Raw genomic sequence first — 27,228 nt, 5'->3', positions numbered from 1 at the left:
AGTCCCTGAAATAGGGGGAGTGGAGGGTGGTACCCAGGGGGTTTGTGAAGATCCCCAGGTGCATGCAATGTGCTCGGCCGACAGACACCACAAAGCGTGGACCCTGCAGGGGGAGGTGCCAGAACGTGAATTGAAGGTACATTGACAGAGCCGACAAGGCAGGAACAGCATAACAGGGACGTTTTGGGGCCTAGGACTGGCGTAGCAGGGGCTGCGGGTTGGGAGCGAGGAGCACTCGCAGAACCAGCCAGCGGAAGCTTGCCCAGCTGTGCCCAGCTCTAGGCAAGGGCAATCTCCAATCTCGCTGCCCCACGCCTGCTAAAACCACCGCTCAGCCTCGCACCAGTTCCTGGATGGCCTATGCAGGAGGCCCAGCTGCTCTCCATGCAGGAAGCAGCAACACAGAGCTGCAGCACGCCCCAGCGGCAGAGAGAGAGAAAACGCAAGGGCCCAGGGCAAACCTCCATGGTAAACATTCAGGCCTCATGGTGCATTTTGGGTTAAGGTCTTGAAAAGGGCCTGGATTTTCAGAGCACTTGTCCACAGGGGGAGGTTTCCCAGCACAAATATAGAAAAACCGGTCTTCTGTTATTGCTATTCCTTCATCACTCCAGCGCGGGCACGGCTCCAGAATAAAAGCCCAGCAGTTACTCCAGACTACGTGACTTTCGTCCGGAATAACGGCCCAGCGGCCAGGGCTACTGCGCCCCGCCCCCTATGAGAGTTATCTGGGGAGATTTCTCCCCTGGCATTGAAAGACTGTAAAGCACTTTGAGAGCCATTGCTGAGATAAGAGCTAGGCATTATTATTGGGGCTGCTCAGTCCCACAGCCAGCTAGCTCCATCCGCTAGGACCCAGCCGTGCTGGTACAAATACACAACAAAGAGAAACACCCTATCAGTGAACTTACCTTCTTAGTTTAAATGTCACTGAAAAATGTGGGGGGGAGGGGAAGGAAATTTGAATTTTTTTCTTTGCAGCATGCTGCAGCTTCAGGGGAGCGGGAAAGCAGTTCCCCAGCGCAGTGACTGACACCCCTACAAAAAAAAGTGTGACTTCTGACCACGTAGCATTTCACACCCGCTTTGCTGGGTCCATGCTGTGAAAATCCTGCTAACCTCTGGGCCTTGCTACTGTCATGTAGTGGTGAGTTCCAAAGTTTAGTTAAACGTTCGCATTGCTCCGGTCAGTGAAGTTTCTGCCTTGGCAGGACGTGCAACTTTTAACTGCTGCACTTTGTGTTTGCTCCATCGCAACCAGACAGCAGGACCTGAGTACAGTGGCACAAGCGTACGGGTGCTTTGGAGAGACGGGGAGCTAGTAACTTAAAGGTCCTTCGAACCCGCCCTCACAGGGAAGCAGGATGGCTGGTTTGTTCCCCTTCTGTTAATAATGGCACAGCCCACAGCCATCTTCAGACTCAAGGTGAAATTCAGTCGTGGAGTAACCACCTTTTGCCTGGGGTCAGCACCTGTGGTGTCTGGCCTTCACAGCATTGCACCCTTCACCTCAGTGGATGCAGCTGTGTACAGCCTCCCCCTGGGAGCTCCGCAGGATCCCGAACAAAGGCTGTAATCTGATGCATGCAGCTTTCCTCTTCAGAACAATTAAGACAGCCGCCCCTTGCGTTTGTGTTTGATACTGAATTCCAAAGGAAGACAGAGGCCTGGTAACAAACCCACTCCCTTTTGTCATGTGAAAAACAGAGAGCAGCAGCAGCTCTCTGAAACTGACCCAGCAAAGGGGCACCAGCTGAAACTCGTGTGTTTTAACTAGGAGGGGGCAAGGTAAGGTCTGGTATTCCTGAGGGGAATGTTTGGGGCAGAGCCAGGCTGTCAAACCGTTAAGGAAGCCAGCCAGGACTGCTGGGGATTTAGGTTTTAATTCTAGAAGATTTTACAAACACAAATATTTCTAATATTTATTTTATTTTTAAGTCCCACCAAAAAAAAACAACACACTCCTCCAGTCTGTCTGGCTATAAACATGCCTCTGCGCTAGCTGTAGCCAAATCTTGCAGCCTTGGAGAACCCAGAGAAAGGGCCTAGCTGTCTAAGGTACTTACGTGGCCCCTGTCACCGTACTACCAGAGCCCCGCACCACCCCTGTGAGGCAGGACAGCGCTGTGATCTCCACTTTACAGGGCGGATTGAGTCCTAGCACCTCCAAAGGTGTATTTAGGTGACATGGCCAAGGTCACAGAGGTATTCTGTGGCACAGCAGGGAATGAACCTGGGTCTTCCAAGTCCCAGCCAAGCACCTTAACCCCCAGACCATCCTTCCTCTACAGTCTCAGTTCATTGCCCAGAGAAACAAGATCAAACAGGGAGGAGCAGAGATTTGCAGGCTGACCTTTCACAGCCACCTAAAGCGTCAGATATCTGCTTCCCAGTCACGTTAACTGGGTGCCCGACTCTCTTCAACCTTAACATTATGCAGTGTTAAGTTCAGGGGGTTCCTTACTACTACAGCTGAGGAAATGCATTTGTACAAGAAACGATAATTTTATTTAAACTGACACAGTCCCTTTAAATGACTCAACAAATGGAGCAGGGAACAAAAAGCAAAACACTAATGACGGCTCTTGGGGGCTGCTTAACCATTTGTTGACTAGAATCTGACATGCTCCCTCTATCCTGCTCAACAAAGGCAGGTAGAATAGAGGCCATCACCCGTATCACAGCCTCCAGAACACGGGTGTTAAGGGCTGTGGGCTGGAAAGTGGATCCTCCACATGGAGGAGAGTTTGAGTTTGGAAGGGTTTTAAAAAGGGTCTTGCCCTCCACCCATGCTGCTGAACGAGAGAAGCCCAGAACAGTGTAGCCCTTAAGGGCCCTCCCTGCCTACAGGACATGACTGCATAAAGGAACGAGGCAGCCTGGCCGCTCATGCTTTGTAACTGTGCTGTCCCAGAGAAACCTTTTAAATAGTTTTAAAAAGGGACAGGCTGATGGGAACAGGAGTAAGACACTAAAATAACAAGGGGACCAGGGCCAGAGGGGCAGAGAAAGTTCAGCTGGAGCTCTGCTAGACGATCATTTCTAGCTGCCTGGCGTATTCAATGACTTGTTTAGCTAACTCTGTTGACGGGATGGTGGTGTCTTCGGGTTTCTGCTGCTGGCTGCTGAAGCTGTAGTAGTTGTGTGGACTCAGAACCCAACCGCGCTAAAATAAAGGGGAAAAGAACATTAGATTAAAAAAAAAGTTTCAAGCCCTCTCCCGATTTATGGATTTCAAGGCTTTCCTTGTTGTGCGTTATTTCCTCCTTACAGGGTGGCTTGAAACCCTTCCACCTCCCTGGAAGCGCAGGCAGAATCCCAGCCATTTCAACCCTTTCAGGTAGGTTACACCATGGGGATTTCAGGTATCTTAAGAACCACCATCCTAGCTTCTGTGTCAGCATTAGGGGGACTGCTTATGGCTCAGCAGCCTGGCTGGACTACATCTCCCATGATGCACCACAGGCAGGGACTCCCACAATGCACCACTCCTTACCAAGAAGGGAAAGATGGTGCATCATGGGAGATGTAGTCCAGTCAGAAAGCCTGGCCCACGGAGGAGACAGGGAGCAAAAGACAGCCGAACTAAAACTCCCACAAGGTACTGCGGCACCTGTTTTGAATAGAGGGTTTTAGCTGAAGTGTTTTGTGGGGAAAAACAAATAGCTCTGTATTCCCACCAGCTTTACTGGCTAACAATCCTGCCGATGTACAAGCCAGGCTTGAATCTGGCTCTGCCTGCCAGAGCTGTGGCGGCTTTGGAGGACTAGTGGGAATAAAGAGTAGCAGAAATGGACTTGACGAAGCTAGCAGGTCGGACTCTGCTGCCCACAGGGCCACAAGTCAGCTGACAGTGGGGTTCTCTTCAGTCACAGCAGATCACACACCTTCTTGGCGTATTCCGTCATTTTCTTGGGGGTGTTGAAGAACAGAACCCTGGTGGCTTCGTTGAAGAGGATTTTCTCATAAGCCTTCTCGATGCAGCCGGCGATTTCGTCCCTGGCACCAGAGGGAAACAAGGTGGTCAGACCTCTGCCTTCGAAAACAGCACGAGACATATAGCAGCAACAGAACTTAGCAAGCTGGAAGATGGGACTTCTACAGGGGGAGGAAGGCGGCTGGGCCAAGAGGCTCACACACACGTGGCGATTTGGAAAGCCCAACTTGAGACAAAGAAGAATGGCCCAGCGGTTAGGGGATTAGCCTGGGACTCAGGAAGCTGGCGTTCAATTCCTTTAAGTCAGAGTCATAGGGTTTGAGGCCAGAAGGGACCACTAGATCAGCTGGTCTGACCTGTCTGGCACAGGCCATCAGCCCCACCACGCCAAAATGAGACCACAGAATCACAGCCCATAGAAGACTAGACTATTATGTGCCATAGGAGGGGCACTAGTGCCCAAGGCCCCTGCAATGGCAGCGAAGTGACTGAGATAGACCCAGATAAACCTGGCCCGTAACCCACACTCCACACCACAGAGGGGGAAAAAAAAATCCCTTCTTGACCCAGTGTCTGGCTGAAACGCAAGCCACAGACTTGCTGTGTCAATTTACTTGATCACTCAGTGCCTCAGTTTCCCTGTTTGTAACAGTGGGATAACAGCCCTGCCAAAGGTGGGGGAGGTTGGGGGGGGGGGAAGGAGAGGAGAGATGTGAGGATTAATCCATTACAGCCTGTGAGGTGCTCAGACACTATGGTAAAAAGGGCCAGAAAAACACCACAAATATAAACAGATACTTTAAAGGGCACTTTGAAAAGGGGGCTCAGGTGGGTTACCCAGAATCAGCGGGCACTTAGGAGAATCTTTGCCATACTGCTGTGGCAGGACGCACAGTTACGGAAAAGTACTTTCCAGTCGCAAGTATCTCCGTCCACCCTTGCCTTCCAGCTGCTCCCAACTTTCTCAGATCCTAAATCGTTCCATGCTTAGGCTCCCTGAGAGTAGCCCTTTCTGATCTGTGGGCATATGTACTGGGCGAGAGGGGATGGGTGATTTGGGAAGTGCTAGGAGGTTACAGGAAGTCTGTATTACATGCTATTTCCTATATGAGCTTGTTTCACAGCAGCTAGTTTGTATGCTTTTTAGGGCCAGGGGTTTTGCTCTGCGTTTGTACAGCTCCTAGCACAGTGATCCATGACTCAGGCTCCTCAATGCTACCATAATACACCTAATGGAAGAGAAGCCCCCTTCTATAGCAGCTGCACCTTGCAGCCAAAAAAAACTCCAATTTCCCCAACGTGTTCCAATGGGAAAATAAATTCCTCTGGACCGATTCATGACAGCAAGATGCCAATGCCCTAGCTCGTTAGTTGCTCTTCATCCTATCAGGTGATTTCCTACATGCTCTGGGTTCCCTTTAACGGGTTCCCTTTAACAGCCCACAGAGGGCGGATCGAAGCAGCCAATAGGGAAAAAAAAAAAGACTCACCGAATGGTGTCCAATAAGATGTCGATGAAGAAAGTGTAACTCTCAGCAGGGATGTTGCCTTTGGCCAGGAACACTTTGTTGTAGCTGCCTTCCATCAAGTACTAGCCGGGGAGAGAAGCAGAGATTTGAGGCGTTTGTCTTGGGAGTTGGATTAGTTGCTCCTGGAGCCAGGCCCACTTTAATCTTAACTCCCCAATGGAGTTACGCCATGCACGCACGTGCCTCCAGCCACCGCTAAGATGCGACCACTTCTAGGCTGCAGTGTGGCTGCTATTTAACAGTGCACAGCAACACTGGCCCAGAAGCTAGGACTCAGTGAAACAGCGAGGGAAGCAGGATGACACTATATTTTTCAAGGGGTAACACTCCAGTTTTACCCAAGAGCATGCTGGGAATCTTTCATAAGTGGTCAGGGCCTGTTTTACAGCTCATCTAAAAAGCTGGCAGCTGTAGCTGTCTCAGTCATGCCACCGTGCACCAGGCGGGGGTGTTGGCTCACTGCTACCAGGCAGATGCTGCTTGTGTTAGTACCCTCAGGTTTTCGCTGGATGGCTCCCATCCATGCAGTGACACAGCCATGCCCTGATCCCACCCCACAGTAGGCTGGAAAGGTCAACAATGCATGGAAAAGGCACAGACAACCGTAACTCAAAGCCCTGGGCGGAAAGGGGTTAGGCCACCAACGCTGCAGTGGCAGGGCCAGCGGCAGGCCGAGCAGGCCGCAGTGGGAGCTACCTGCTCTAGCGAGACGGGGTGCTTGATGTACACGTTGGTCTGGATGTCCTTCGCTGGGAGTCTCTCTAGCTCAGTGTGGAACTCAGCCACGCGGTTCTGGGACAGCAGGAAGAGCAGGTTCAGCCCTAGCAGCTGGTGCTTGTAGGCGGAGTCCGGCAACTCATCCCTACAAGGAACGGTGGTGTATTAGTTTCAATAGGGGCCCAAAGATGTTAACAGAACCCAGTCACTGTCTAACATTAAACAAGGATCAGGCTTAGGTACCCCAAGAGCTCAGCTTGCTTAGTACCCTGGCACACACACCATTAAGCAGCCTGTTAACCTTTTGGTACAGATAAAAGAAGGAAAAACAGTGAAAGCATTGGAAATGCAAAGCATTAAATAAGGCTTCCATTTTAGCAGCATCCCTTGGTCCCTTTCCCTCTAGCCAGAGGGTTTTTAGAAGGAAAAAGAACCCGGCTGACAGTCTCAAACGCTATCAAAGGTGGTGGGTGATAACTGTCCTTTCCGGGAAAAAAAAAAAAAAAAAGATGTTCGCGGAGATGTGCTGGAGCTACGGCGGCTGCTGTTAAAGTCTGATCCTGTTTTATCCCCGGCAGTGGCTGGGCTTCAGTGGGAGCCGGTAGAGGTGGTGATATTATCTGGCCCCTCTCCCTGGCCTGGCCATCTCTCAGGAGTAGGATGAAGGAATCCAGGGGTACCAGCTATGATGAAGCTCGCTCCAGTAGCCTCTATCTGTTTTTGCTTATTTCCCCCTTTCTCTCCTCCACTCAGTCTTTCTTTAAGGACCCCAAAAGAGAATGATGGATGGAACAGCCCATCCCCTGATTAATTTGGCCACCAGTTAGGACTAGTTTCCAACACACCAATTTTGGTTTATTAATTCCAGGCCCACATTTTCTCGCTCACCCGACATGCTTTCAACATAGTCCTTGAGCGATAGCAGGAAGCCTTTTGGTTCGGTCCAATTCAGTTTTTCTGTTTGGCTTTTTTGCACCCGTTTAGAACATTCTTTATTAAAAGAGAACTAGGATCTCAGGGAGACTCACCGGGGCCGGATTACCTCGGGGACTGGGGACGAGTTGCTCCCCAGGGAACAGCATGGTGCTGCTACTTGTGTTGTGCCTGTGGGATGGTTTTGTTTGGGGCACCCCTGCTGGGCTGCTGTCAGAGAAAGGACACCTGACTAGAGGGCCCACTGATCTGAGCCATTCACTGCAGCAGGAGATTGGACCAGAGCAGTCACCAGGATCCAATCCAGCGTGGCAGAAGACAGGATTTTGGACCAAAGGGACCACTGGCATCCAATATACCAGACTAGCTGAACCAAACCATGTGTATTCACACTACCAGCAAGGAAAGTCTGAGGAGGTCAGTACAACCGGGTACCGCATGATGGGAACGCTTCCCATCCCACAGGGGTCAGTGGTTACACGACGAAATGCTGGGGGTCCGACACTCACTTGTAGTCAAAGTAGTAGCATTTCAGCTGAGCCATATATCTCTCAAACGATGGGATGTCTTTCTTCAGGATGCTCCACTGGGCTCCGATTTCGAGAATATCCCCTGGGACAGAGAGAGATGGAAAGGCAGACTAAGAGAGCTTGACTGGCGGACAGCAGGCAGGGGGGCTTCTCGCCTGACCGAGATCTCAAAAGGCTCCCTTTTCTATTCACAGCACTGCGGCGACGCCAGGGCTGAACAAATCTCATTCGCTGGGGCCCGTGGTCAGGAAGGAAACCTCCTTCCCCACATATAGCACTGCAGTCAGCCCCCTTCATCGGGGAGTCTGCCCTTAACGAGAAGTATCAGTCAGGAGGCAGCATATTAGACCCAGTGCATTTTGGCCATTTGCCATGCAACACAGAGACAAACTGCAGCTAACTGCACACAGCCTGCTACTCTGAGTGAGGGAAGGGGGGGGGTGGGACGGACAGGACAAGCTCCTTCTAGGGAATGCAGAGATGATACTCACTGGCTAATATAAGCTGCTGCTTCGTCAGTCTCGTGCCTGTTGTAGGCAGGAAGTTGAGCTCCAGCAGGGCTAGCTGGAACAGAAGAGCAGACGCGTTACACGAGACCGGACGCTAGGACAACCAAGACTTAGCATCCCACCAAGGGCTGTGGGGGCCTGCACACATTCTGCTGCAACGGGGCTCAGTCCAGTTCCTTGCAGCACAGGTGGCCACAACATGAGACTCCCTCAGCACAACTGGTCGGCAGGCTAAGGCTGAGTACACCAAGGGCTTCGGCAACTGAGCTGCCAGGTTGGGCCCCTCCGGAGTGGTTACAGCACGCTGGCGGAGGGGATGGATGGCAGGCATGCTTTCGCTGGCTGTACCTGTCCTGGGGGCAAAGAAGCCTTTGGTATCACTCAACTAGCCCCTTTCAGCAGTGCTACGTTCAACCGAAGCGTTAACACACACACACAGGAGCACCAGCCCTGCTATAGCCGAGGTGCAGAACAGCTTTCTGTTTAAAGCTGGGCTCTCCAAGGCGCTCTGTTCTGCTAATCGCTCCTAAACCTCAAACGCTTACAGCAATACCAGGGGTTACTTCACATCAGCCACTTCTGGGGTGGAACGCTACAGTCACTTACCAGCTCCACAATTTTGGGCAGGAAGCGAAGAACCACCCTACGTTTAACCAAAATGGCAGCGGTGAGGAATTTAAAGAGGCAGGATGTAATTAAACAGTAATCCTGGCTGAATTCAACTTGGGTAACACCCCAATTCTTACAAACAGTCCCTTGGGATGTTTAACAAGTGGCCTCAACCTTGGGTTCGCCTCAATCCTACCTTAGCATGATGCTGGCGCACTGGGCTCACTAGTGACTCGGCGGGCATGACAGCAGCACTTGTGCAGAGGTGTGTAAATATTAAGGCACAAATGGCCTGTGGGAAGCAGACAACTCCTTCTGACTCATCGACCCCACCCTCTGCGGGATCCCACGATTCTCTCCCCCACCCCATTTCTGACACAGGGCTACAGCTCTAGGTTCCTGCCTGCTCAGGTGGAGACAAAGGTGCCAAGTCTCCTAGGAAAAAAGGCACTTTGAGGATCATTCACCAAATATCTCAGACATATTTTAAGAGGGCATCAACTGGGCCAAATTCCAGCTCAGATTCCAAGTTCCATTTCGGACTCCCTAAATTCTGCTTGCCTTCAGTCCACTACAGGATTCTTCTTCACCTCCCATATCTTAAGCTGCCATGCAGCACTGCCATAGGGTCGTTCAACAGCTATCACCCCAAAGGTGGCTGCATTTCAATGGACTTTGCACACAGTGTTCTGGGATTGTTCGGTCCAAGGGACTCTACAGAAAGGCAGGATATACAGTGTCTTCTGTTGGGACCCAGACTCTATTCAGGAAGCAGCAGCCATACCAGGGCCAGAGGATTTTACAACACACTGGATGCACACATTATTATTCTTACCTGGACTCCATGTGTACAAGACATGCTGCCCCCCAAATACGACTTCTTACCTATCACCTCCCCGATGACATTTCCCTCTCCCTAACTAACCTGCAGTCCCAATTCTTCCTGGCCTGCCTGCCATCCAGCCTCACTACTCCGGAGGGGCAAAGACCAACCAGGATCCCCACCAGCCTCCTACCCTGCCCTCCACCGAGGCAGTGGCAAAATCACAAGGGTGAAGCCAAAGGTGGTACAGAGGAGCAGAGATAAACTCAGGGGATGGAGAGATGCCAGCCCCTAGAGCATGACAACAGGGCCCCCAATGGGGAAAAGTGGGGTGGGGGTTCCCTGTTCAGGCATCCCAATCGCTCCGGCTTAAAGGCTTCCAGGGTCCCCGTTGTGCCCCACTAGGAGATTCCAGAATTTCTCTCCCCTGCCCCCACTGCTGGGCTCACCAGCTCCCCCCTGCAAGGAAACAGAGGAGCTCTCCCCACCCCCCCTGCACCACTGCCAGCTCCCTGGGGGGTGGGGAGGCTTCCAGACCCACCTCTGTGTCCCCCCATTCAGGGGATTCCAGCCCCCTCCCCATCTGCAAAACCCCTCGCCCAGTCAGGCTCCCCATCTCTGTGCCCCCAGCACCACCCCCACGCTCCCTCCCGCTGCCCCCCCGCCCCCAGCTCTCCCCCACCCTGACTGTCAGCTCCCCCACTTCCCTTGCCCCCCAATCCTTCCCCCAGTTCGCTCCATCCCCCACCTTCCCTGCCTCCTCTAGCCCCCTGCCCCCATCTCCCCCTGATCCTCCCCCCCCACAGTTCCCTCCATCCCCCCGCCCTCCCGGGTCCCTTCATCCCCCGCCCCCCATGATCCTCCCCCCAGTTCCCTCCCTCCCTCCGCCCCCCATCCTCCCTCCCAACCCCCCACCCCGGTACCCCCCATCCACCCTCCCTCCTCTGGCTCCCCGCCCCCCCTCCTCCCTCCCAGCCCGGTACCCCCCCTCCGACCCCCCCGATCCTCCCCCCCCAGTTCCCTCCTTCCCACCCCTGGCCCCCAGCCCCCCCGATCGACCCCCCCCCTCTGGCTCCCCGCCCCCCCGCCCCGGCCCCCCCGATCGACCCCCCCCCTCTGGCTCCCCGCCCCCCCGCCCCGGCCCCCCCGATCGACCCCCCCCCTCTGGCTCCCCGCCCCCCCGCCCCGGCCCCCCCGATCGACCCCCCCCCTCTGGCTCCCCGCCCCCCCGCACCTTGAGGCGGCCCAGCGCCTCGCCGCACTTGCTGAGGTTGGGGCTCTTGCGGTTCCACTCGCCCTTGAGCTGCTCGTACATCCCGGCCGCCGCCTTCAGCCCCGCGGCCGCGTCCGCCCCGTTCACCACCAGCCCGGCCGCCGCCATCGCTGCCATGAATCGGCAGCCGCGCCGCGGCGCCGCCCCCTTTACGGCCGCCGGCGCCGCGCTGCTTTACGGCCTCCCCTGGCAACCGCGGCCAGCCGCCGGCAGGGCGAAGGGGCCTGACCGAACACGGGAGGGCGCGCGCACGACGTCTGACGTCATCGGGGGGGTCGGGCGGCGCGCGCGCAGCGTGAAAGCGGGAAGCCGTTGGCCGCCGGGGTGCGTGACATCGTTGGGCTGTGTGTGACGTCAGGAAAGTGAGATACGCGACGTCATCTGGATGGATGATGTGCCACCGTGAGGGGCCATCACTGGGCGGGAAAGGGAGGGGAATGACGCCCTGGGGGGGGACCATGAAATCCTACGGGGAGCGGCTGTGAGGTCATGGGGGGCGACGTCAGGAGGAGATGCGCCAGCAGGGAACAGGATGTGATGTCATGCGGGAAGGTGACCTGGAAAGGAGGGCGGATGTGATGTCGGGAGGGGGAAGGGGAAGTGACGTCATAGGGAGGCTCGGGGCGTAAGCCGGTTGGGTCGATCCAGCCGTCCAAAAGCCGTGACTCCACTTCCCAGCCTCGTGCGGTGCGGCGTCTGAGCCCGTAGCGGGGGCGCCGGTCACACCCTCGAGCTGTTCGCCACAAGCGAAGGCGGAACCTGGGGCTTTTAAAAATGAAAGTGGAGATTCTCCCGTCAGTTCATTCTTCAGGACCAGGGGCTTTAGTAAGTTATCATGAGACTCATGAGGAAGTCGTGAGAATTAGCAACACGGGAAACTGAGGCACGGGGGGAGGGGAGGGGAGGGGGGAACAGGACTTGCCATCTCTGAGTCCATGGCCCAACCAGGAAGAAAACCTTGGAGTCCCAGTTCCAACCACTGGCTCGAACCTGTACAACACATGCCGTCTTAATCCTGTGCTATGCCAAATTATTTTGTGAGGCTACATTCCTTAAATGTTTACGGGGTGTATTGGGTCCCTTGGGTGGGAGATGCCAAGACTATCATTGTAACACATTACAGTACACATTACGGAATCTCCTTTAGGTTTTTCCACTATGGTTTTCCACCAGGTGGCGTCCTATACCTGCCATAACATCGGTCACCCCTAATTCTAGCTGCTCTCTCCACACGCTCCTAGGAAAAATTTCATATAAAACTTCTTATCTTCCAAAACCTAGTGGATTTCACACACTTGTGCTGCTTAGTTGTCTCCTGTATTCACACCCTCCAGTACCACAACATGAGGTTTGTTTCTGATCCCTAGAAAGGAGGCACAAGATTTACACAGAACTCCAGTTTAGAGCTGTGCAGCAGCCCTTGCTGATTTAGGGTCACATGGGCTTTTGATGAATTTGGGTTCACAGCCCCTGAGACTCACAGGGGAGTTTAAGTTCAAAGGATTTCAAGACAAAACCTAGCTAGAACTGGCTGTTCTTCATGGTTTTAACACAAATCCCAGTTGGTGTAAATTGACATAGATCCATTGCTGTCAACAGATCCGTGCCGATTTAAACCAGTTGAGCATCTGGCCCCAAAACTGAAATCTGTCTGGGGATCCTAGGGAGTGGGAGGTAGTTAATTCTGAATTCAGACCCAGATGCTCAAAAGTATTTAGGTTAAGTGCCTAAAGACTTCTCCAAGCTATGACCTCCAGTTCACTCTGAAACTCTTTCCTGACTGCATTCCAATTCAGTATTTAAACACTGTCTCCCAAAAATCCTCATGTAGTTTCAGCTGGCTAGAATGGTCTTCTTCTTCACTTCTCCTCCCAAACTGCTGTATATTATTGCTGTGTGATGGTAAAAGCAGCTGCTATGCTCCATCCCAGAGCTGGCTACGTTTCACTGCTGGGAGAGCAACCATGTAAACAGCTACGGCATTTCATGCCTTTTACTAGTAGATAAAGTGCTCCCTTCTAGAACAGCTGCCATGTCCCACTCCAGAGGTGGCTGCATTTTGGTGCTGTGTGAAGTAGTCCCTGTATTTATATCAGTTTCTGAGGCAGATTGATCAACTGTTTTACTATATCAGGGTTAGATATGATTATTCGTAATGAAGTGGCTAGAAAGCTTCAATGTTTCATTTATTCTTCAGGGTCCCTGTGTAGAAACCAAGAGACGCAGAATATGCAGCATCGTTTTGCCCTGCTGGTGCTGCTGCATACGCAGGTTTGCCTGCTGTTGAAGGACTGCGAGTGGAAAGTTGTGCTCAATGATTTTGATAATCTAGGTGGGGACCAAGCTGTGTTTTTTAGGCAGCACCCAGTCACTAGCGTAGCATCTGTGTTCCAGAATCTGACAGACTCAGCTATAGACCTGAATGATAAAAAATCGGTGAGTGTGACTTTTTCAGAAGGCGTGGCAGGAGGATGAGGGATATAGAAAAGGGCTTGATTCTGCTCTCACATCAGCTCTGACCCCATTGGGCTCAGTACTCCATTTTTGTACAGGCAAATTTGCCCGTGTAAGGTTGAGATGGTTTAAACCTTCCCATTAGTAAATTTTACCTACTTAACTCTTGAACAAAGCTGGAGCCTGATTCTTTTCACGCTTACCTTGGTGTAAATCAGGAGTAACTCCACTGAAGTCAATGGAGTTACACTGGTGTAAAACTCTGACAGCCCCCGGAAAGTCATTGATTTTGAAAGTTTATTTTTTCTGTGGCAGCATGAAGAAGCTTCCCCAAGAGTCTTCATGCTTAACAATAGCTGGAGGATCAGTGTGGTCTGTGTAGTTTTTAAATAGGCTTGGAAGGATTAGATTTAAACATCCAGTTCATCATACACACCTAAACTGACAAAAATGTAGCCATTGATGACAATCGAAATGTACGGATCAGCAAAGTAAGAAAAAAGCTGCTTGAGAACTTATTAGGGTTTGGTGTAAGGCTGCGCACTTCGCATATTTTGACGTGACGTTGGCAGTTTGTGTTTTAACAGCTAGAAAGCTTTAATGTTTTGAATCTCAACATCTACTGTCATTAAGTAATTATTGTCTGACCCGCCCCGTTGGCTGACCTCCCGTAATTTCCCGCAGCTGTGAAAATTTAAATCAATACAAATTTTAAAATGCTTAAAAAAATCAATATCGATATTATCCGTCAAAATTATAAAAAAATCAAAATCGAATTCTGCCAAGCCTGTTTGTAGAGCAGGGGACTCCTGTGTTCTGTTTCCTGTTCCGCCACTGGAGTGGTGGAAGATGATCCACTGAAGAAGCATGTGCTATGCTGGCTGGAACAGGAGAGCAGGATGTATCCGCAGCTCTGGGAAGGAGAGTGGTTCATGGCAGGGGAATGGGAGTCAGGATTTGCAGGGGTTGTTCCCAGCTTTTCTGATGACTTGGGCAGTGTGGTATGGACGCTGGGAAGTGGACAGAGAACCAACAGCCACTTTCACTTCGACCATGAAACTGCCCTGCGATTTGTCTTTGAACTCGAAGAAAAGTCCCGGTTAGCACCTGTCGACCCAAACTTTCAAGGCGTTTTTCTGAACAGTCTGCTTCTCCTTTCTGACAGCACTACCTGGGCTTCCCGTACTACCTGAAAATCAATCTAACCTGCCTCACTCAGGTACAGTAAAGAGATCTCTTTGCAATTGGAGTGTGCAGCCACCAGGGTCTGCATGTGCTCTTAAAAATTGGTATTGTTAGTAATAACCGTGTAACGTTTGTGGTCTAATTAATAGTACATGTTATTCTTTACACTGGAAAGATTTCTTATTTTATTGACATGACACTTCCAGATAACCATGTGACTGGACTCTCACTAGTCTAACATTTTAACGGTCACAACTGCGGCTGCTGTGAATTTGCTATGGCCGCAAAACACCATGAATCCGGAAATGGCTGATAAAACAGCCCCACCTGGTGTTCTTTGGAGGTATCTGTCTCAGCCTGGTCTATGCTGGAAGTGCTTTGCACCACAGTATAGGAATACAGGTCCAAAACACCAACAAGGCGCTTGTAGGGTGGATGCAGGTATACTGGCCGAGCTGTGTTTTGCTACAGTAAACCCACCGCCGCCAGCAAGGGAAACAGGCTATAGTGGGAAGGGCATAGTTTTGTTGGCAGAGCTGTGTCCACACTAGGGACTTCTGCTGGCCCAACTCTGTCAGTCAGAGATCACCCCTCTTCCCACCCACATGGCCTGACCTCAGGTACTTACATTGTACCCATCACTGTAGTAGCTGAGCATCTCATAATTTTGAATGTGTTCATCCCCACAACACTCCTATGAGGCAGGGAAGGGCTATTTTCCCCATTGTACAGAGCAGCTAAGGGACTTGTCCAAGGTCACATAAGGAGTCTGTGGCAGAGCCAGGACTGGAACTCATGTCTCCCAAGTCCTAGGTAAGTCCTTTGCCCTAACCACAGGGCCCTCCTTCCTCCCTCATATAATGTGCTGCATCCATCAGCCTCAGGACATTTTACCAACAAGAGTAAGTGTCCCTATCCTCATCTCATATGTGGGAAAACTGAGGCACAGGGCAGCAACTTGCCCAGTGCCACACAGCAAGGCAGTGGCAGAGCAGGGAACTGACCCCATGGCTTCAGCATTCCAGGCTAGCACCCCCCAAGAGCTGCGCTAGAGGGCTTCAAGCAGCGGTCGCGTGTGATCCTCCAAGCCAACAAGAGCTGCGCTGGCTCAGTGCTCGGGGCTGGGAGCTCAGTGCTCGGGGCTGGGAGCTCAGCACGGTAGCTTCTTTCTTTCCTCTCTTCCTTCCCTCAAGGACGCGGTGAAAGTCATTCGCAAGGCTCACCTGACTGGGCTGCGGCCCATTGTGACCGTAAGGTTCGAAGCGTCCGTCAATCCAGAACATCAGAAACCCGAGCAGCTGCAGATTGAGATGAAAGGGGCCCCTTACCGGCTTCAGGGTATTCTGCTCCTGTTCCATTTCAGTGCAAATACCAGCGGTTCCCTCTGCAGGTGGTTGCTGGTACTACAGCCTGGTGGGCCCAGGGTTCTACTCTCTTGTTACCTGAGATACTTGGCTCTAGGGTAGGGGGTGAAATCCCCTCCCCACCCGCCATGCTGAGAGATAGGTCAAGGATCAGGCACTGCTTAAGTTTCCTTTTAAGGGTTTAAATGGGACTTAAATGGCTCATCAGGCTTTGTGCCGGGGCCCATAGCCAAGCCTGTAATCTTGCCCTGGGAATCCACCTAGAGAGACAGGAATTAGGCATTTTCCTTTGGTCCCTGGCTTCTTCCCTGTTTGTTGGAGGAAGTGAGGAGCTGCTGCAGCCATGAGAGCAAGACAGATGGATGGGGAGGCAGAGGGTGATGGCAGAGGGAAGGATAGAGAGAAATTGCAGAGGGAAAGATGGAGAGATGTCTGCCTCCACCCATGGCTGTGGTCAGAGTCTCGTTTGTGCCAAGGCCCTGCTGTAGGAAGCTCTGGCAACTTGAAAGGGGCTCTGAGTGGGCAGAAAGAACCCCTGGAGAAGGAATTCTGCAGCTAGTGTAAGGGACCTATACTGGCCTGCCCTACCTGGGTGTAGGGGGCAGATCATACCTTTCTGCCCTCCCGCCCTCTCAGATCCAGGGAATGGCCAGAGTGCACTGCGCTATGGCTGTTCTCTGCTTCCATCAGAAGCAGACCATAAGTCACAGCAGCCCCAAGGCTGCTCTAACTTACACCAGAGGCTGGGCCAGGCCCTGCACAGCCCCAGAATATGGGTAGTCCAAAGGGTTTAAAGCCACCTTTGCCCTGTCCCTGTCCCGAGTGCAGGAGTGGACTGACTGAGAATCAGCCCACCCCACTCATATGAGAGTGTCCAAGCCTCGTTGGGTATCTCTTTGTCTCTTGGGCACCGACAGGGCCTTGTGCCAGTGAAGAGGTTTGCCGGATGTGCTGGTACACGCCCATGCCAATGATGAAGAGGAGCGTGGTGATGGAGGTCCTGGTGGAGAGCAATGGCCTGGGCCTTGAGGTGGACAGCAAGAGGTGAAGAGGGCTGGCACTGCCTGGGTGCCCTTTGTTCTGCTTGTGGCAGGGATGGCCCAGGACCCCCAGGGCTGCCTCAGTAACCTGCAAGGAGTCAGAGAGCTGCCTGAAATGGAGGGAGATGGCAGTTGCCCTCCTCCCTTAAGGGGACCTGCAGAGAGGGAAAATTGGGCTTCTGTCCTTCGACCCTCTAGGATGACTCTGATGTAATCATTTACGGCATGTCATCAGGATGTGTAGCTCTGTACAGATGGAATACAGACCTGAGGAGATCCATCCATCCCTCCACCCCTCTGGGCATCTGTATGACAGTTAGATAGATATTTGCAGTGGTGTGTGAGCCTTGTTGGTCTTAGGATAGATGGATGGATGGATGGATAGATAGATAGATAGATAAAAATGAAGTACTGTATAAACCCCCAAGATGAGTGGATATATAGTGCATGAGGAGAGAGAGAGAAAGAATTTTATTATCTATTCCCTTATATAGCTAGATCAATCTAACCCCATACATTATCTATCTATCTATCTATCTATCTATCTATCTATCTATCTATCTATCTATCTATCTATCTATCTATCTATCTATCTATCTATCTATCTATCTATGGCTTTCTGTCTGTCTATCTATCCATGGCTTTCTGTCTGTCTATCTATCCATCCATCCGTCCATGCTCCCTGGACATTTATACTTATCTTTTCTGGGCATTTATACCACACTTGACTTTAAAGACGGTTGGTGGTTCTCATTTCCTCTTAGGAGGCACTCAGAAACTCCCTGGACTGGACCCCTAATATGACAGCTGGCCAGGGGATGGTCAGCTTTTAGCCTTGCTGTGGTGCTTTTGAGGAGCAAATGTTTGGCCTCTGGTATGCTCCAAACAGCAGGTGATATTAAAACAGTTGGTCCATGGGAAGCAGTTGGGATCTTCCTCGATGTGGGCTAGCCCTGCACCTCAAGATATGACTCCAGTCAAGCACAGAGGCATTGTGGGAAACGCCCCTGGCCCATACGACAGTTTTTTAAACGAATCCGAGCAAAGATATTTTTTATAATCAGTTTTTCTTCGCTGTTTACAGATTTTTGATGAATATTAACGGCTACATGAAGAAAACTGAGACCGGTTTACAGTCTTCCCTAGGAGACAAGGTAAATTGTGGTAAAGGGTTTGTCTTTGCTAGAAAAAAAGCTGTGTTCTTAACTCATGTTAGTGAATACGAGGTAAAACCCTAGAGAAAACAGAGTAGTTTTAACATGAGTTAGAATAACAACACCAAGCTCTTTTATGGTGCTTTTATCTGTAGATCTCAAAGCGCTTTATCCCCATTTTAGAGATGGGAAACTAAGGCACAGAAGAGGGAACGTGACTTGTCCAAATTCACCTGGCAGGCCAGGAGCAGAGCCAGAAATAGACTCCAGGTCTGCTAAGTGCCAGTTTAGGCCTCTAACTACTAGGCACCATTGCTTCTCTGCCAAGCCTGGTTGGAAGTCTGGGTATTTACTCAGGTGGCTAGCCCATGCGGACGCTCATCCTGCCACAGCTTCCCTGCTATTGGTCCCCGTGCTAGCTAGATTAAAGCTAGCTGGGGGATGCTGCGCGAGCTACGGTCGCACACCCCGACTGTGGTGTAGACGCACCCTTATGCCACATCTACACTGGGGAGCTTACAGTGGCGCAGCTGTTCCGATGCAGCTGAGCTGCCATAAGACCGCTCATGTAGCCGCTTCTCCTGACGGGAGGGAGCTGTCCGGTGGGCATCATAAAACCATCCCCACAAGCGGTGATAGATATGTCAGCTGGAGACCCTGAGGGGATGTTTTTTTCACACCCCTGAGTTTTGCCAACTTAAGCAGTGGTGTAGACATGACCTGAGTGCCAAGGTGAGAAACGAAAAGACACACACCCTGGCCTTTTTCCCCCTGCTGCCATTGACACCTTCTGGGTCCGTGTTTCCTGAACGGTGGGTCCTGACCCACCAGTGGGTCGTGGGAAGATTCTAGATGGGTTGAGGGTCCGGTGTGAAAGGGGACCCCAGGGTACGTGCGGGAGGTTGGAGAGCAAGTGTCAGGGATCCATCGGATCAGTGCTAGGCCCCCAGCTTTGGAACGGTCTCTAGGAGGAACCCCTTTGGTGTGCCAGAACCCCACGGGGTCCCACTCCACAGGGTAAGCCACGCGGCCTCACCGCCTCCTTGACTGAACCTCTGGGGCAATAGTCCCCCTACTTCATCCCATGCGCTCTGCCCAGCAAGTCTAGCTGAGAAAACCTCTTGGTAGAGATTGGCTCACTCTGCAGAGATAAATGCACTTCACCCAGGATTTGCAGTGACACTCAAACGGCTAAGTCAGAACAGCCCAGGAAGTCCTTAGGGCAGCCAGAGAACTGACTCCATGTTGAAGTGCTGTTCTCTCTCCCTCAGTTCCCCAGGGAAAGTCCTGGCTCATTCCAGCAGCCACTCCTTTCCCCCTACCTCCCGCCTCTCCAGTTCTTTGTTCTCCAGCTGGGGGATGTTGCCTAGCTGCCCTGCTGAGAGGTGGGAAAATCCATCTCCCTCTGTGCTGGGGGTTGCTAGCATCAACGTCCTGTGATTGGGTTTGCCTGAGGAGATTTTCCGTTGATATGGGGTCAGCCAAGCCTATCCTTCTGTTAACGACCCATTCAGGCTCAGACAGCCAGGCAGCATCCCTACCTATGTCTCTGAGCCTGCCCTAAGAGCAAACAGTTCTTTTCGCCCTGGCTGCACCGCCATGTGAAATATGAGGGAAACTGAGGCACACGTCAGCTTCATAAAAATATTACAGAAAATTCCCACTTCATCCCAGCAAGTCCACCCTGTATTCACCCCACAGCAGTGGTTCCTGTCTCATGGGGCTGGGCTCAGTTCCCCCCCTGTGGGTGTTGCCACCTGGGGTACGGGGGTCTTGGCCCCGCGCAGGTGCCTAGGCATGTTGGAGGAGTGGCTGAAATTGCTGTGTCAGGGCAGAGGGTGCTGCAGAGGGCGATTGGTGCCCCTTCATTGGGGCGAGGAGAAGGTGGAGGTGGCAATGAAGGAGAAGAAGGATGCTAGTGTATAATTTTGGGGGCCTCCCCTCACAAATTTGGACCCTGTGTGGGTTGCAAAACTAGCCCAAATGCAGTTGGTGGGTGACGGTGGTAGAAAGTTTGGAACTGCTGTTCTAGGTTACAACACTGGTGGAGGTAATGTCACTGTACAGCCCGACCCGTCCCATTTGGTCCACCTTCAATCAAGCCCCCGTGCTGATCCTCGGGGGATTCCACGCTTACAAAATCATTCTGGTTTCAGACTCGGAGTTTGCGGATTTCACTGCAGTGGAGGTAAAGAGAGCTGGGAAGGGGGGGTTGGATCCCTTCAGAAGGCAGCCCAATGGCACGCCTCTGCCAGCTGGGGCTCAATCCCGTTCCCATTGAAGTAGAGGGATGTCACTGCAGATTTACACGGGTGGCAGGCGCAGAGATCAGAATCGGAGTCCTTGTCTGAAAAGTGGCTCCTATGATGATCATGCTGCCATGTTCATGTCCATGATCATGCTGTTTATGTGTATGCTCTGATTTCACAGTCGATCGGCTCAGTTTACAAGAGAGGGAAGGGAAGATAGAAGAAGGAGCCTGGGAGTCAGGACTCCTGGGTTCCATTGCTGCCCCGGGAGGGAGTTTAGTCTAGTGGTGAGTGCAGGGGACAGGGAGTCAGGACTCCTGGGTTCTATTCCCAGATCCAGTGAGGAATGTGGTATTGTGATGAGAGGCGTGCTGTGAAACAGCAGCAACTAGTAAACCAGCAACCTAGCTTCTGGTCTCTTATTTTTGATTTAGCAACAGTAATGTAACATGTATTTATTTTGCCCCTTTCCTCCGGAAGCCTATTACACACTTAAATCAATATTCGCCACCAGCTCTGGTTCCAATCTCATTCCCTTCGGTGCAAATGAGGAGATATGCCCCTGCAGTCAGTAACGTTACACTGGCGTGCAGTTGCCATGAGGTCAAAATCTGGCCTTCTGTCTACAGTGATTTCTTCCATGGAAACACGATCATTGCATTGTCAGTGAAACGTCAGGGACCAGATCTTTAGCTGTTGTCAATCAGCAGAGCTCTACTGATCACAGCAGTTTACCCCAGCAGAGAATTTGGCCTCAGGTTGTTTAGTGGAGAAGCTGGGCCAGATCCCAGATTCGGATCTTGCCTCCACTGGACTGAATGCAACAGGAGTGTTTTGCAACAAGTGATTTACAGCAGTAAAAACCAAGGTAGCCAAAAGGAACAGTCAGAAAAATGGTGCATGATCATCTCCCTCAAAAGAAGATTACAGAGCTGGGCAGAGAGAGCGGCAGGTAAACAAGACACAGCTGGTGGGGCAGCTGGAGAAGTCTGGTAGGCCCAAGAACCGTGGGCCAGACCCAGGAAGGGTCCCCAGGGAGAGTGTGCCAAGCTGTGAATTTATTTACAGCAGTGCAAAGTGAGTGTGAAACGCTGCCTTTTGGACCTGGGAATGCCCGCTTGGCACTGGTGTCAATGACAAGGCTGGGGAAGACGGAGGAGCAGGCCCTGGGAGCTTTACCACTAATAGAAATGGGAGCAGGATTGGCCCCTAGCTAAGATCAGGATGGGGCCCGCTGCCCCTCATTTGTCCTCTCTGTGCTTCAGGTGGCGATCGACAGCTGCTGGATTGGGTCCCTGAACTGCCCCCTGTACATGTTCTCCTCCTCCATTTACGATGCCATCGCTATGGAAAGTGTGCTCTTCATCCGTCAGAACCAGCTGGTCTATTACTTCACTGGGAACTATTCGGTCCTTTCTCCTCATGTGCTGGGATCTGGTAAGAGAAGCCAGAGATGGCCAAGACCCATCAGCTTCCCTACCCAGAGGGGAAGGTGATCTAGTGGTTGGGGAACCAGCCTGGGAGGTGGGAAACACCAGTTTAATTCCCTGTTTTGTCACCGAGTTCTTCTGTTACCTGGGGCTTCACTTAGCTTCTCTGGACCTTAGTTCCCCGTCTGCAACACAGGAATGCTAGCATAGGGGTACCTTGAGGATCAGTGCATCAAAGACTGGAGATGCTCAGCTGCCATGGTGATGGGGCCACATGACCTAAGACAGAGTCTCTCTCTTCTCTCTAGGCGTCTGGACCCGTGTGCTGAACGACATCTGCGTGTCACAGTTAAACCCTGTTCATTTCCCCCACAACGGCTCAGAGTATGTGATTGCTGTAGGAGGGGGCGTGCACGAAGGAGAATTCTTCCTTGGCACCATTCGCGGTATGACGTGCGGGCCAGATAATTCGCCCCGGGAGCTTTGTTGCTTCATACCAGCTGAGGACCTGATCCCGTGTCCCACAGATTGGCAGCCACCCCCTTAGAATGTTTATTGCTCCAGCCCCTTTGCACGGGCAGCAGCTGGTGCCACATTTAGTGCTGGTGAAGGGAGCTGGACTGATAGCCAGGGGAGAAGAGCCCACCCTGCAGACAAATAAGTGGCAGCTGTTAAAGTTTTGCAACTTGCATTGCCTGAAGGGCCATATCTGTTATTATTATTGTGTGTAATAGGCCCCTCATTGTGCCAGGCGCTGCACAGACCACATCTGAGATTTGGGCCCCCATCATGCTGGGCACTGCACAGATCCCAACTGAGATCAGGGGCCCGTTGTGCCAGGTGCTGCTTGGACACACATTGAGAGACAAGGCAGACATGGAAGGGACTATTATCCCCACGTTATACGTGGGGAACTGAGGCCCTGGTAGATGCAGCGACTAGCCCAGGGTCAGATCTCCTGAGTCCCAGCCTGAACCAGAAGGCCATCCTTCCTCCTGGTGCCTTAGCTAGGAGGCAGCTAAGGTGCTGAGTAATTGACAGGTACAAGCCAACTGCATGCCAAGGGTGTAGCCATAGGTGGGCGATAGCCCACCCACTTAGCATCCAGACCCACCCCCCAGCCCCGGCTCTGCTCTGGCCCAAGCACTTGACCCGCTCCTCCTACCTGCCCGGTGCTCCAACTGGGGAGCGGGGTCAGGGCACGGGGCCTTGCTCCACCCGCCTGGCACTGCTGCCGGGGCTGGGTGGGTGGAGCGGGGCAAGACCCTGCACCCTGGCTAGAATGCCAGGCAGGTGGGCGGAGTGGAGCAAGCCCCTGCGCTCCCACCATGCTCCCTGACAGGAACACTGAGCGGGTGGGGTGCGGGAGCACCCATTTTCCGGGCCCCCAGGTTGGCCCAGTGGCTAATCCGCCACTGGTAGGAGGGCGAGCGAGCGAGCGGGCAGCCGGTGGCGGTAGAGGAGATCTTCAAAAAAGGTAGGCCAGCCACCTAAGGGAGCCGGGAGCCGTGCATTAGGGTGACCACATAGCAAGTGTGAAAAAACGGGACAGGGGGTGAAGGGTAATAGGTGTCTATACGAGACAAAGCCCCAAATATCAGGACTGTCCCTATAAAATCAGGACCTCTGGTCACCCTACCATGCACGCTGGAGAGCAGTGTCTCTTCTCGGAGCTGCATGTGCACCCCGGGCCGTGGGGAGCCCCTGGCCAAAGGGTCTATCCATCGCCCCGCGCAAAGCCACCTGCAGGGCCCCCCATCCCTCCTGCCCTCCCAGCCCCCTATAACTGCTCACCCACCCAAAGTCAGGGCCCACCCAAATATCCCATGCTGGCTACGCCACTTTTGCACGTATGTGTTGGCGGCCACTGGCCCAACTGGCTGAAACCCTGCAGCTCTTTTCTCCCCTCCAGATGGAGTCGTTCAGTTTCCCGAATCACACGCCAAGGGGAGGAAGACAGTGTGCGAATATTTGAAGAGTACGTGCCTTTTGGGTCCTTGTATTCCTCAGGGTCCCCAGCTGGTATTAATGGGAGCTGCTCCACTGGACTCAGTGGGGCCAGACCCCCAGCATCATGATATATATTGGCTGCAGTGCCATTGAAATAGGCATATTTAGCTTCGTTCTGATTTACACCGGCTGAGGTTCTGGCTCAACGTTTATGTGGTGCTGTGCAAGAGCCTCACAAAATTATAACATTTGGGTCTAGTGGTTGGAGCAGAGGGGGTGGGATACAGGACCCCTGGGTTCTGTTTCCACCTCTGGAAAGGGAGTGGGGCCTAGTGATTGGAGCAGTGGGGCTGGAAGGCAGTCAGGACTCCTGTGTCAATTCTCAACCCTGCCATTGACTGGCTGTTCGACCTTGGGGTAGAGAGCCTGGCTGTTAAGGTCCTGGGGCTGAAGTTCAACAGACTCCCATTGTGTTGGGATTAATTGGGGGAGGGAGGGTCTGTTACAGAGAAAAGGCTCAACCGTGAATCCCCAAACAAATCCATGAACAAAGGCTCCAGCTCCCAGCTGCAGGAGTAAAAAATTATTTAAACCACAAAATGCGAGCCAGCTCCGCAGCTGCTGCAGCCTCCCTGAATCAGAGGAACACACCCTGCCATATCACCCCGGTCAGACACCAGCCAAGCTCCATCCTCCAGCCAGTTAGGTTCTTTGCCCCTCACCGCTCCTATCTGGAGGCTGTTCCCTCCTCAGAGGGTTAGACACCTTCTTCTCATCTCCAGCCTCCTGGACATGTTCTCCTCCTCCATTTCCGATGCCATCGCTATGGAAAGCAATCCAATCCCCTCTCAGGGTTAGTCTACACTGAAAACTTATATCGTCATGGCTCCGTGTGAAAAACCCACACCCCTGAGAGACCAAGTCCAGCTCACCTCTCCCCCAGTGTAGACAGTGCTAGCTCAACAAAAGAATTCTTCCTAGCTGCTGCCTCTGCTGGAGGTGAATTGACTACAGTGATGGGAGAACCCCTCCCATTTTAAGTGTAGGCATAGCCTCAGCTTGCCATTTGCCAGGCAAAACAAGCTTTCTCTCCTTTCAAGAGATCGGCTCTCCAGTCCCCTGATCATCCTCGGAGCCCTTCTTCTACACCGGTTCCCATTTGAATCCATCTTTCTTGAGCATGGGGGACCAGAATTGGAGCCAGTATTCCAGATGACCTCACCTGGAACTCTGGCTCCAGTTCTGTGGCACTGGTACAGTGGAACACTGGTGCAATTCTGGAACACTGGTACAGTTTTGGAACTCTGGTGCAATGGAACACTGGTGCAATTCTGGAACACTGACTCCTCATCTGGAACACTGGTACAATGAAGCAGTGACAGGTTGTACGAGGAGACTGTTGCTTATTCAAAATCATAGCCACAGAAATATTTAGAAAGAGCAGTTTGGAAAGATTTTGCTGGCTCTCTCTTTCTCTCTCTCCACTTTCAGTTTCTTGCACGATCCTCTGGGCCGTCTACATCACGGAAGAGGAGAAGATTGTGCTGCTGGTGGAAGAGAAGAAAAAGAACGAGTCCAGTTACTACATCGTGGCCTATGATCAAGGTCAGGCTGTTGTTCTGTACCGATACAAACGTAAAGCCAGCTGCTGTGAATCAGTGTCATTCCACTGAAGTCCGTGGAGCGACGCTAAGGTTCATGTGTAGGGAATCGGGTCCCTAAGCGGGCTGTGTCGGGGCGGTGTGGGCAGAATGTGTTGTCAGATCCTGCCAGCCCCACTGCTCAGCAGGGAAGGGCCTCAGGAGGGAGTTAGCCCTCGCAGAAGGTGTTGGTTTATCTCAGGTGTGATGGTGATGATCTAATAATGGTGATGATCTAATAACTGGACCATGGAGGAGAACTGAACGGCTCTGGGGCTGCCTTTTCCCACCTAGATTATTGGTTCAGCTCCAGCCAAGGTCAGTAGGAAATGAAAATGATTACTGTCTACTGAATGGCTATCAGCCAGTCCAGCCCCTGGTGAATAACTGTTCCTATCCCTGCAAACGGCCCCAGCCTCAGCAGAGAGGCCAAGGACAAAATGGTGACAGGGACTGAACTGCCCATTAGAAGTCATCTTTCTAGGTCAGGACTAAGAGTGTGTCTTCACTGCGACCCAGGGTGTGATTGCAGCTTGGGTAGACATACCTGCGCTAGCTTAACCCATACTAGCGTGGCTAAAAATAGCAGTGTACACGTGGAGGCACACATTCCCCATGTGATCTTGGGTGAGTCACTTAGCTGCTCTGTGACTCGGTTTCCCCATCTGCACAGTGGAGATAATAGCACTGCCCTACCTCCCAGGGTGCTGTGGGGCTAAACGCATGAAAGATTGTGATTCTATGGTAACAGAAGGCCATGTACATACAAAGATTTAACAAGATGAGTTCACATAATAAACAGACACTGCTGTAACTCATCCCATGTTTGTTTGTTCATAGTCAATGCAGCTTTCAGGATGTTGTACCACTTACCTCGCTTCATACCCAAAGGTAAGAACCCACCTTGGAACATTCTAACAGGCTTTGATCGGAGAGGCAGAGATATCCTGATAGACGCCATAGATTAGAAAGTGCAGCCGGCCCTCCCAGTCCACACCCTCTGCAAACCCAGAGCATGATTGTTCCCTGCAGGGCTCTGCCCAGCCTCTCTCTCAGTCTGTCTATGGCTTTGAAGGGGAGAAGTGCACGAGGGAATTTTTGGAGCGAGACAGCAGGGTCCACATGGAGAGTTAGTGTACAGCAGGCTAGTGGGGGATAGGTTTACACCACAAGCTGCCTGTTTGTACTGACAAGCACTTGGTTAAAGCGCATTAAATCCCCGTGCAGATGCTCTGATTCAGAATAAAAGTGGCCTTCATTTGGATTCACTGAACTCACTTCCAAAGTGAAATTAGAGTCAGGCCTGGTCTACACTGCAAATTTTTGTCAACAACTATGGCGCTCGGAGATGTGAAAAAATACACTACTATCGTCCCCATAGTGTAGACGTGGCCTCACTTTAATTCAGATTAAGAGCATCCACACAGGGGCTTCATGCATTTTAACTAATTCACATTGGAAGTTAATTTGGATTAACTTTCCTGATTGTCCCCGTGTAGACAAGCAAAAAAAGGAACTCTTATTCTGGAATGAGTGTCCATGGGGAAATTGACCGGAATTAGCTATTGCAAAATAGCTACCATGTATATACAAGCCTCTCATCTCCCCCTCTGATTATCCCACCTCTACAAGCCTAGTTCACCACTGCGAAACTCCTGCTTTACACCATGTTGACAAAGTTCCACTCATCAAACCAAGAGCAACACAGCGGTGAATCAGAGCCAGCATAGCTACCAGCTTTTGTGTCACAGATCCTAGATTGTGAGCTCTCTGGGCAAGCTTGTCTTCTTTGTTACATGACTGTGTAGCCCCTAGTGCAATGTGGCCCTGATCTCTATGGCAGTTCTTAGGTGCTTCTGTAACAGGAATAATGGTGCCTCTTTGACCTGAGCATTAGCCTTG

At 52.0% G+C, this 27,228-nt stretch overlaps 2 protein-coding genes across 11 annotated transcripts in view; one reads left to right on the top strand and one right to left on the bottom strand.

Annotated features, from left to right (window-relative positions):
* Nucleotides 1–1,910: 1,910 nt before the first annotated feature.
* PSMD8 (proteasome 26S subunit, non-ATPase 8) lies at nt 1,911–11,030 on the bottom strand. Its single transcript, XM_078849936.1, has 7 exons — nt 10,822–11,030; nt 8,138–8,210; nt 7,626–7,728; nt 6,163–6,328; nt 5,428–5,528; nt 3,888–3,999; nt 1,911–3,166 (listed from the first exon to the last, which is right to left on the bottom strand). The coding sequence occupies exons 1-7, from the start codon at nt 10,975–10,977 to the stop codon at nt 3,029–3,031; spliced, it is 849 nt and encodes a 282-aa protein (XP_078706062.1). The 5' UTR covers nt 10,978–11,030; the 3' UTR covers nt 1,911–3,028.
* A 28-nt stretch (nt 11,031–11,058) lies between these two features.
* Nucleotides 11,059–27,228, top strand: part of CATSPERG (catsper channel auxiliary subunit gamma) — a 44,211-nt gene continuing 28,041 nt past the window's right edge. For 6 of the 10 annotated variants that reach the window (XR_013634906.1, XM_078849927.1, XM_078849932.1 and 3 more), the window contains exons 1-11: nt 11,773–13,296; nt 14,480–14,533; nt 15,693–15,837; nt 16,781–16,907; nt 17,988–18,057; nt 20,090–20,245; nt 21,572–21,743; nt 22,045–22,182; nt 23,649–23,714; nt 25,178–25,291; nt 26,167–26,217. Coding sequence is in view for 9 of the 10 variants with exons in the window: in XM_078849927.1 (XP_078706053.1) it covers nt 13,003–13,296; nt 14,480–14,533; nt 15,693–15,837; nt 16,781–16,907; nt 17,988–18,057; nt 20,090–20,245; nt 21,572–21,743; nt 22,045–22,182; nt 23,649–23,714; nt 25,178–25,291; nt 26,167–26,217 (1,387 nt within the window). In the remaining variant the exon portion in view is untranslated. Of the gene's footprint in view, nt 11,223–11,375; nt 11,686–11,772; nt 13,297–14,479; nt 14,534–15,692; nt 15,838–16,780; nt 16,908–17,987; nt 18,058–20,089; nt 20,246–21,571; nt 21,744–22,044; nt 22,183–23,648; nt 23,715–25,177; nt 25,292–26,166; nt 26,218–27,228 lie in introns of those variants that run through there. The other 4 variants (XM_078849929.1, XM_078849931.1, XM_078849930.1 and 1 more) reach the window with 4 other exon arrangements.

Source organism: Lepidochelys kempii, chromosome 23 (assembly GCF_965140285.1).
Source record: "Lepidochelys kempii isolate rLepKem1 chromosome 23, rLepKem1.hap1, whole genome shotgun sequence".
Classification (NCBI taxonomy): Eukaryota; Metazoa; Chordata; order Testudines; family Cheloniidae; genus Lepidochelys; species Lepidochelys kempii.
Note: the sequence above shows the minus strand (reverse complement) of the source record. Positions and strands in the feature narration are given on the sequence as shown.

Coding starts and splice junctions, on each gene's coding strand:
- PSMD8 (XM_078849936.1), bottom strand. CDS start 10,977: ATGGCAGCGATGGCGGCGGCCGGGCTGGTGGTGAACGGGGCGGACGCG. Junction 7,729..8,137: donor GCAGCAGCTTATATTAGCCA/GTGAGTATCATC, acceptor TCTCTGTCCCAG/GGGATATTCTCGAAATCGGA. Junction 3,167..3,887: donor TGACGGAATACGCCAAGAAG/GTGTGTGATCTG, acceptor CCTTTATTTTAG/CGCGGTTGGGTTCTGAGTCC.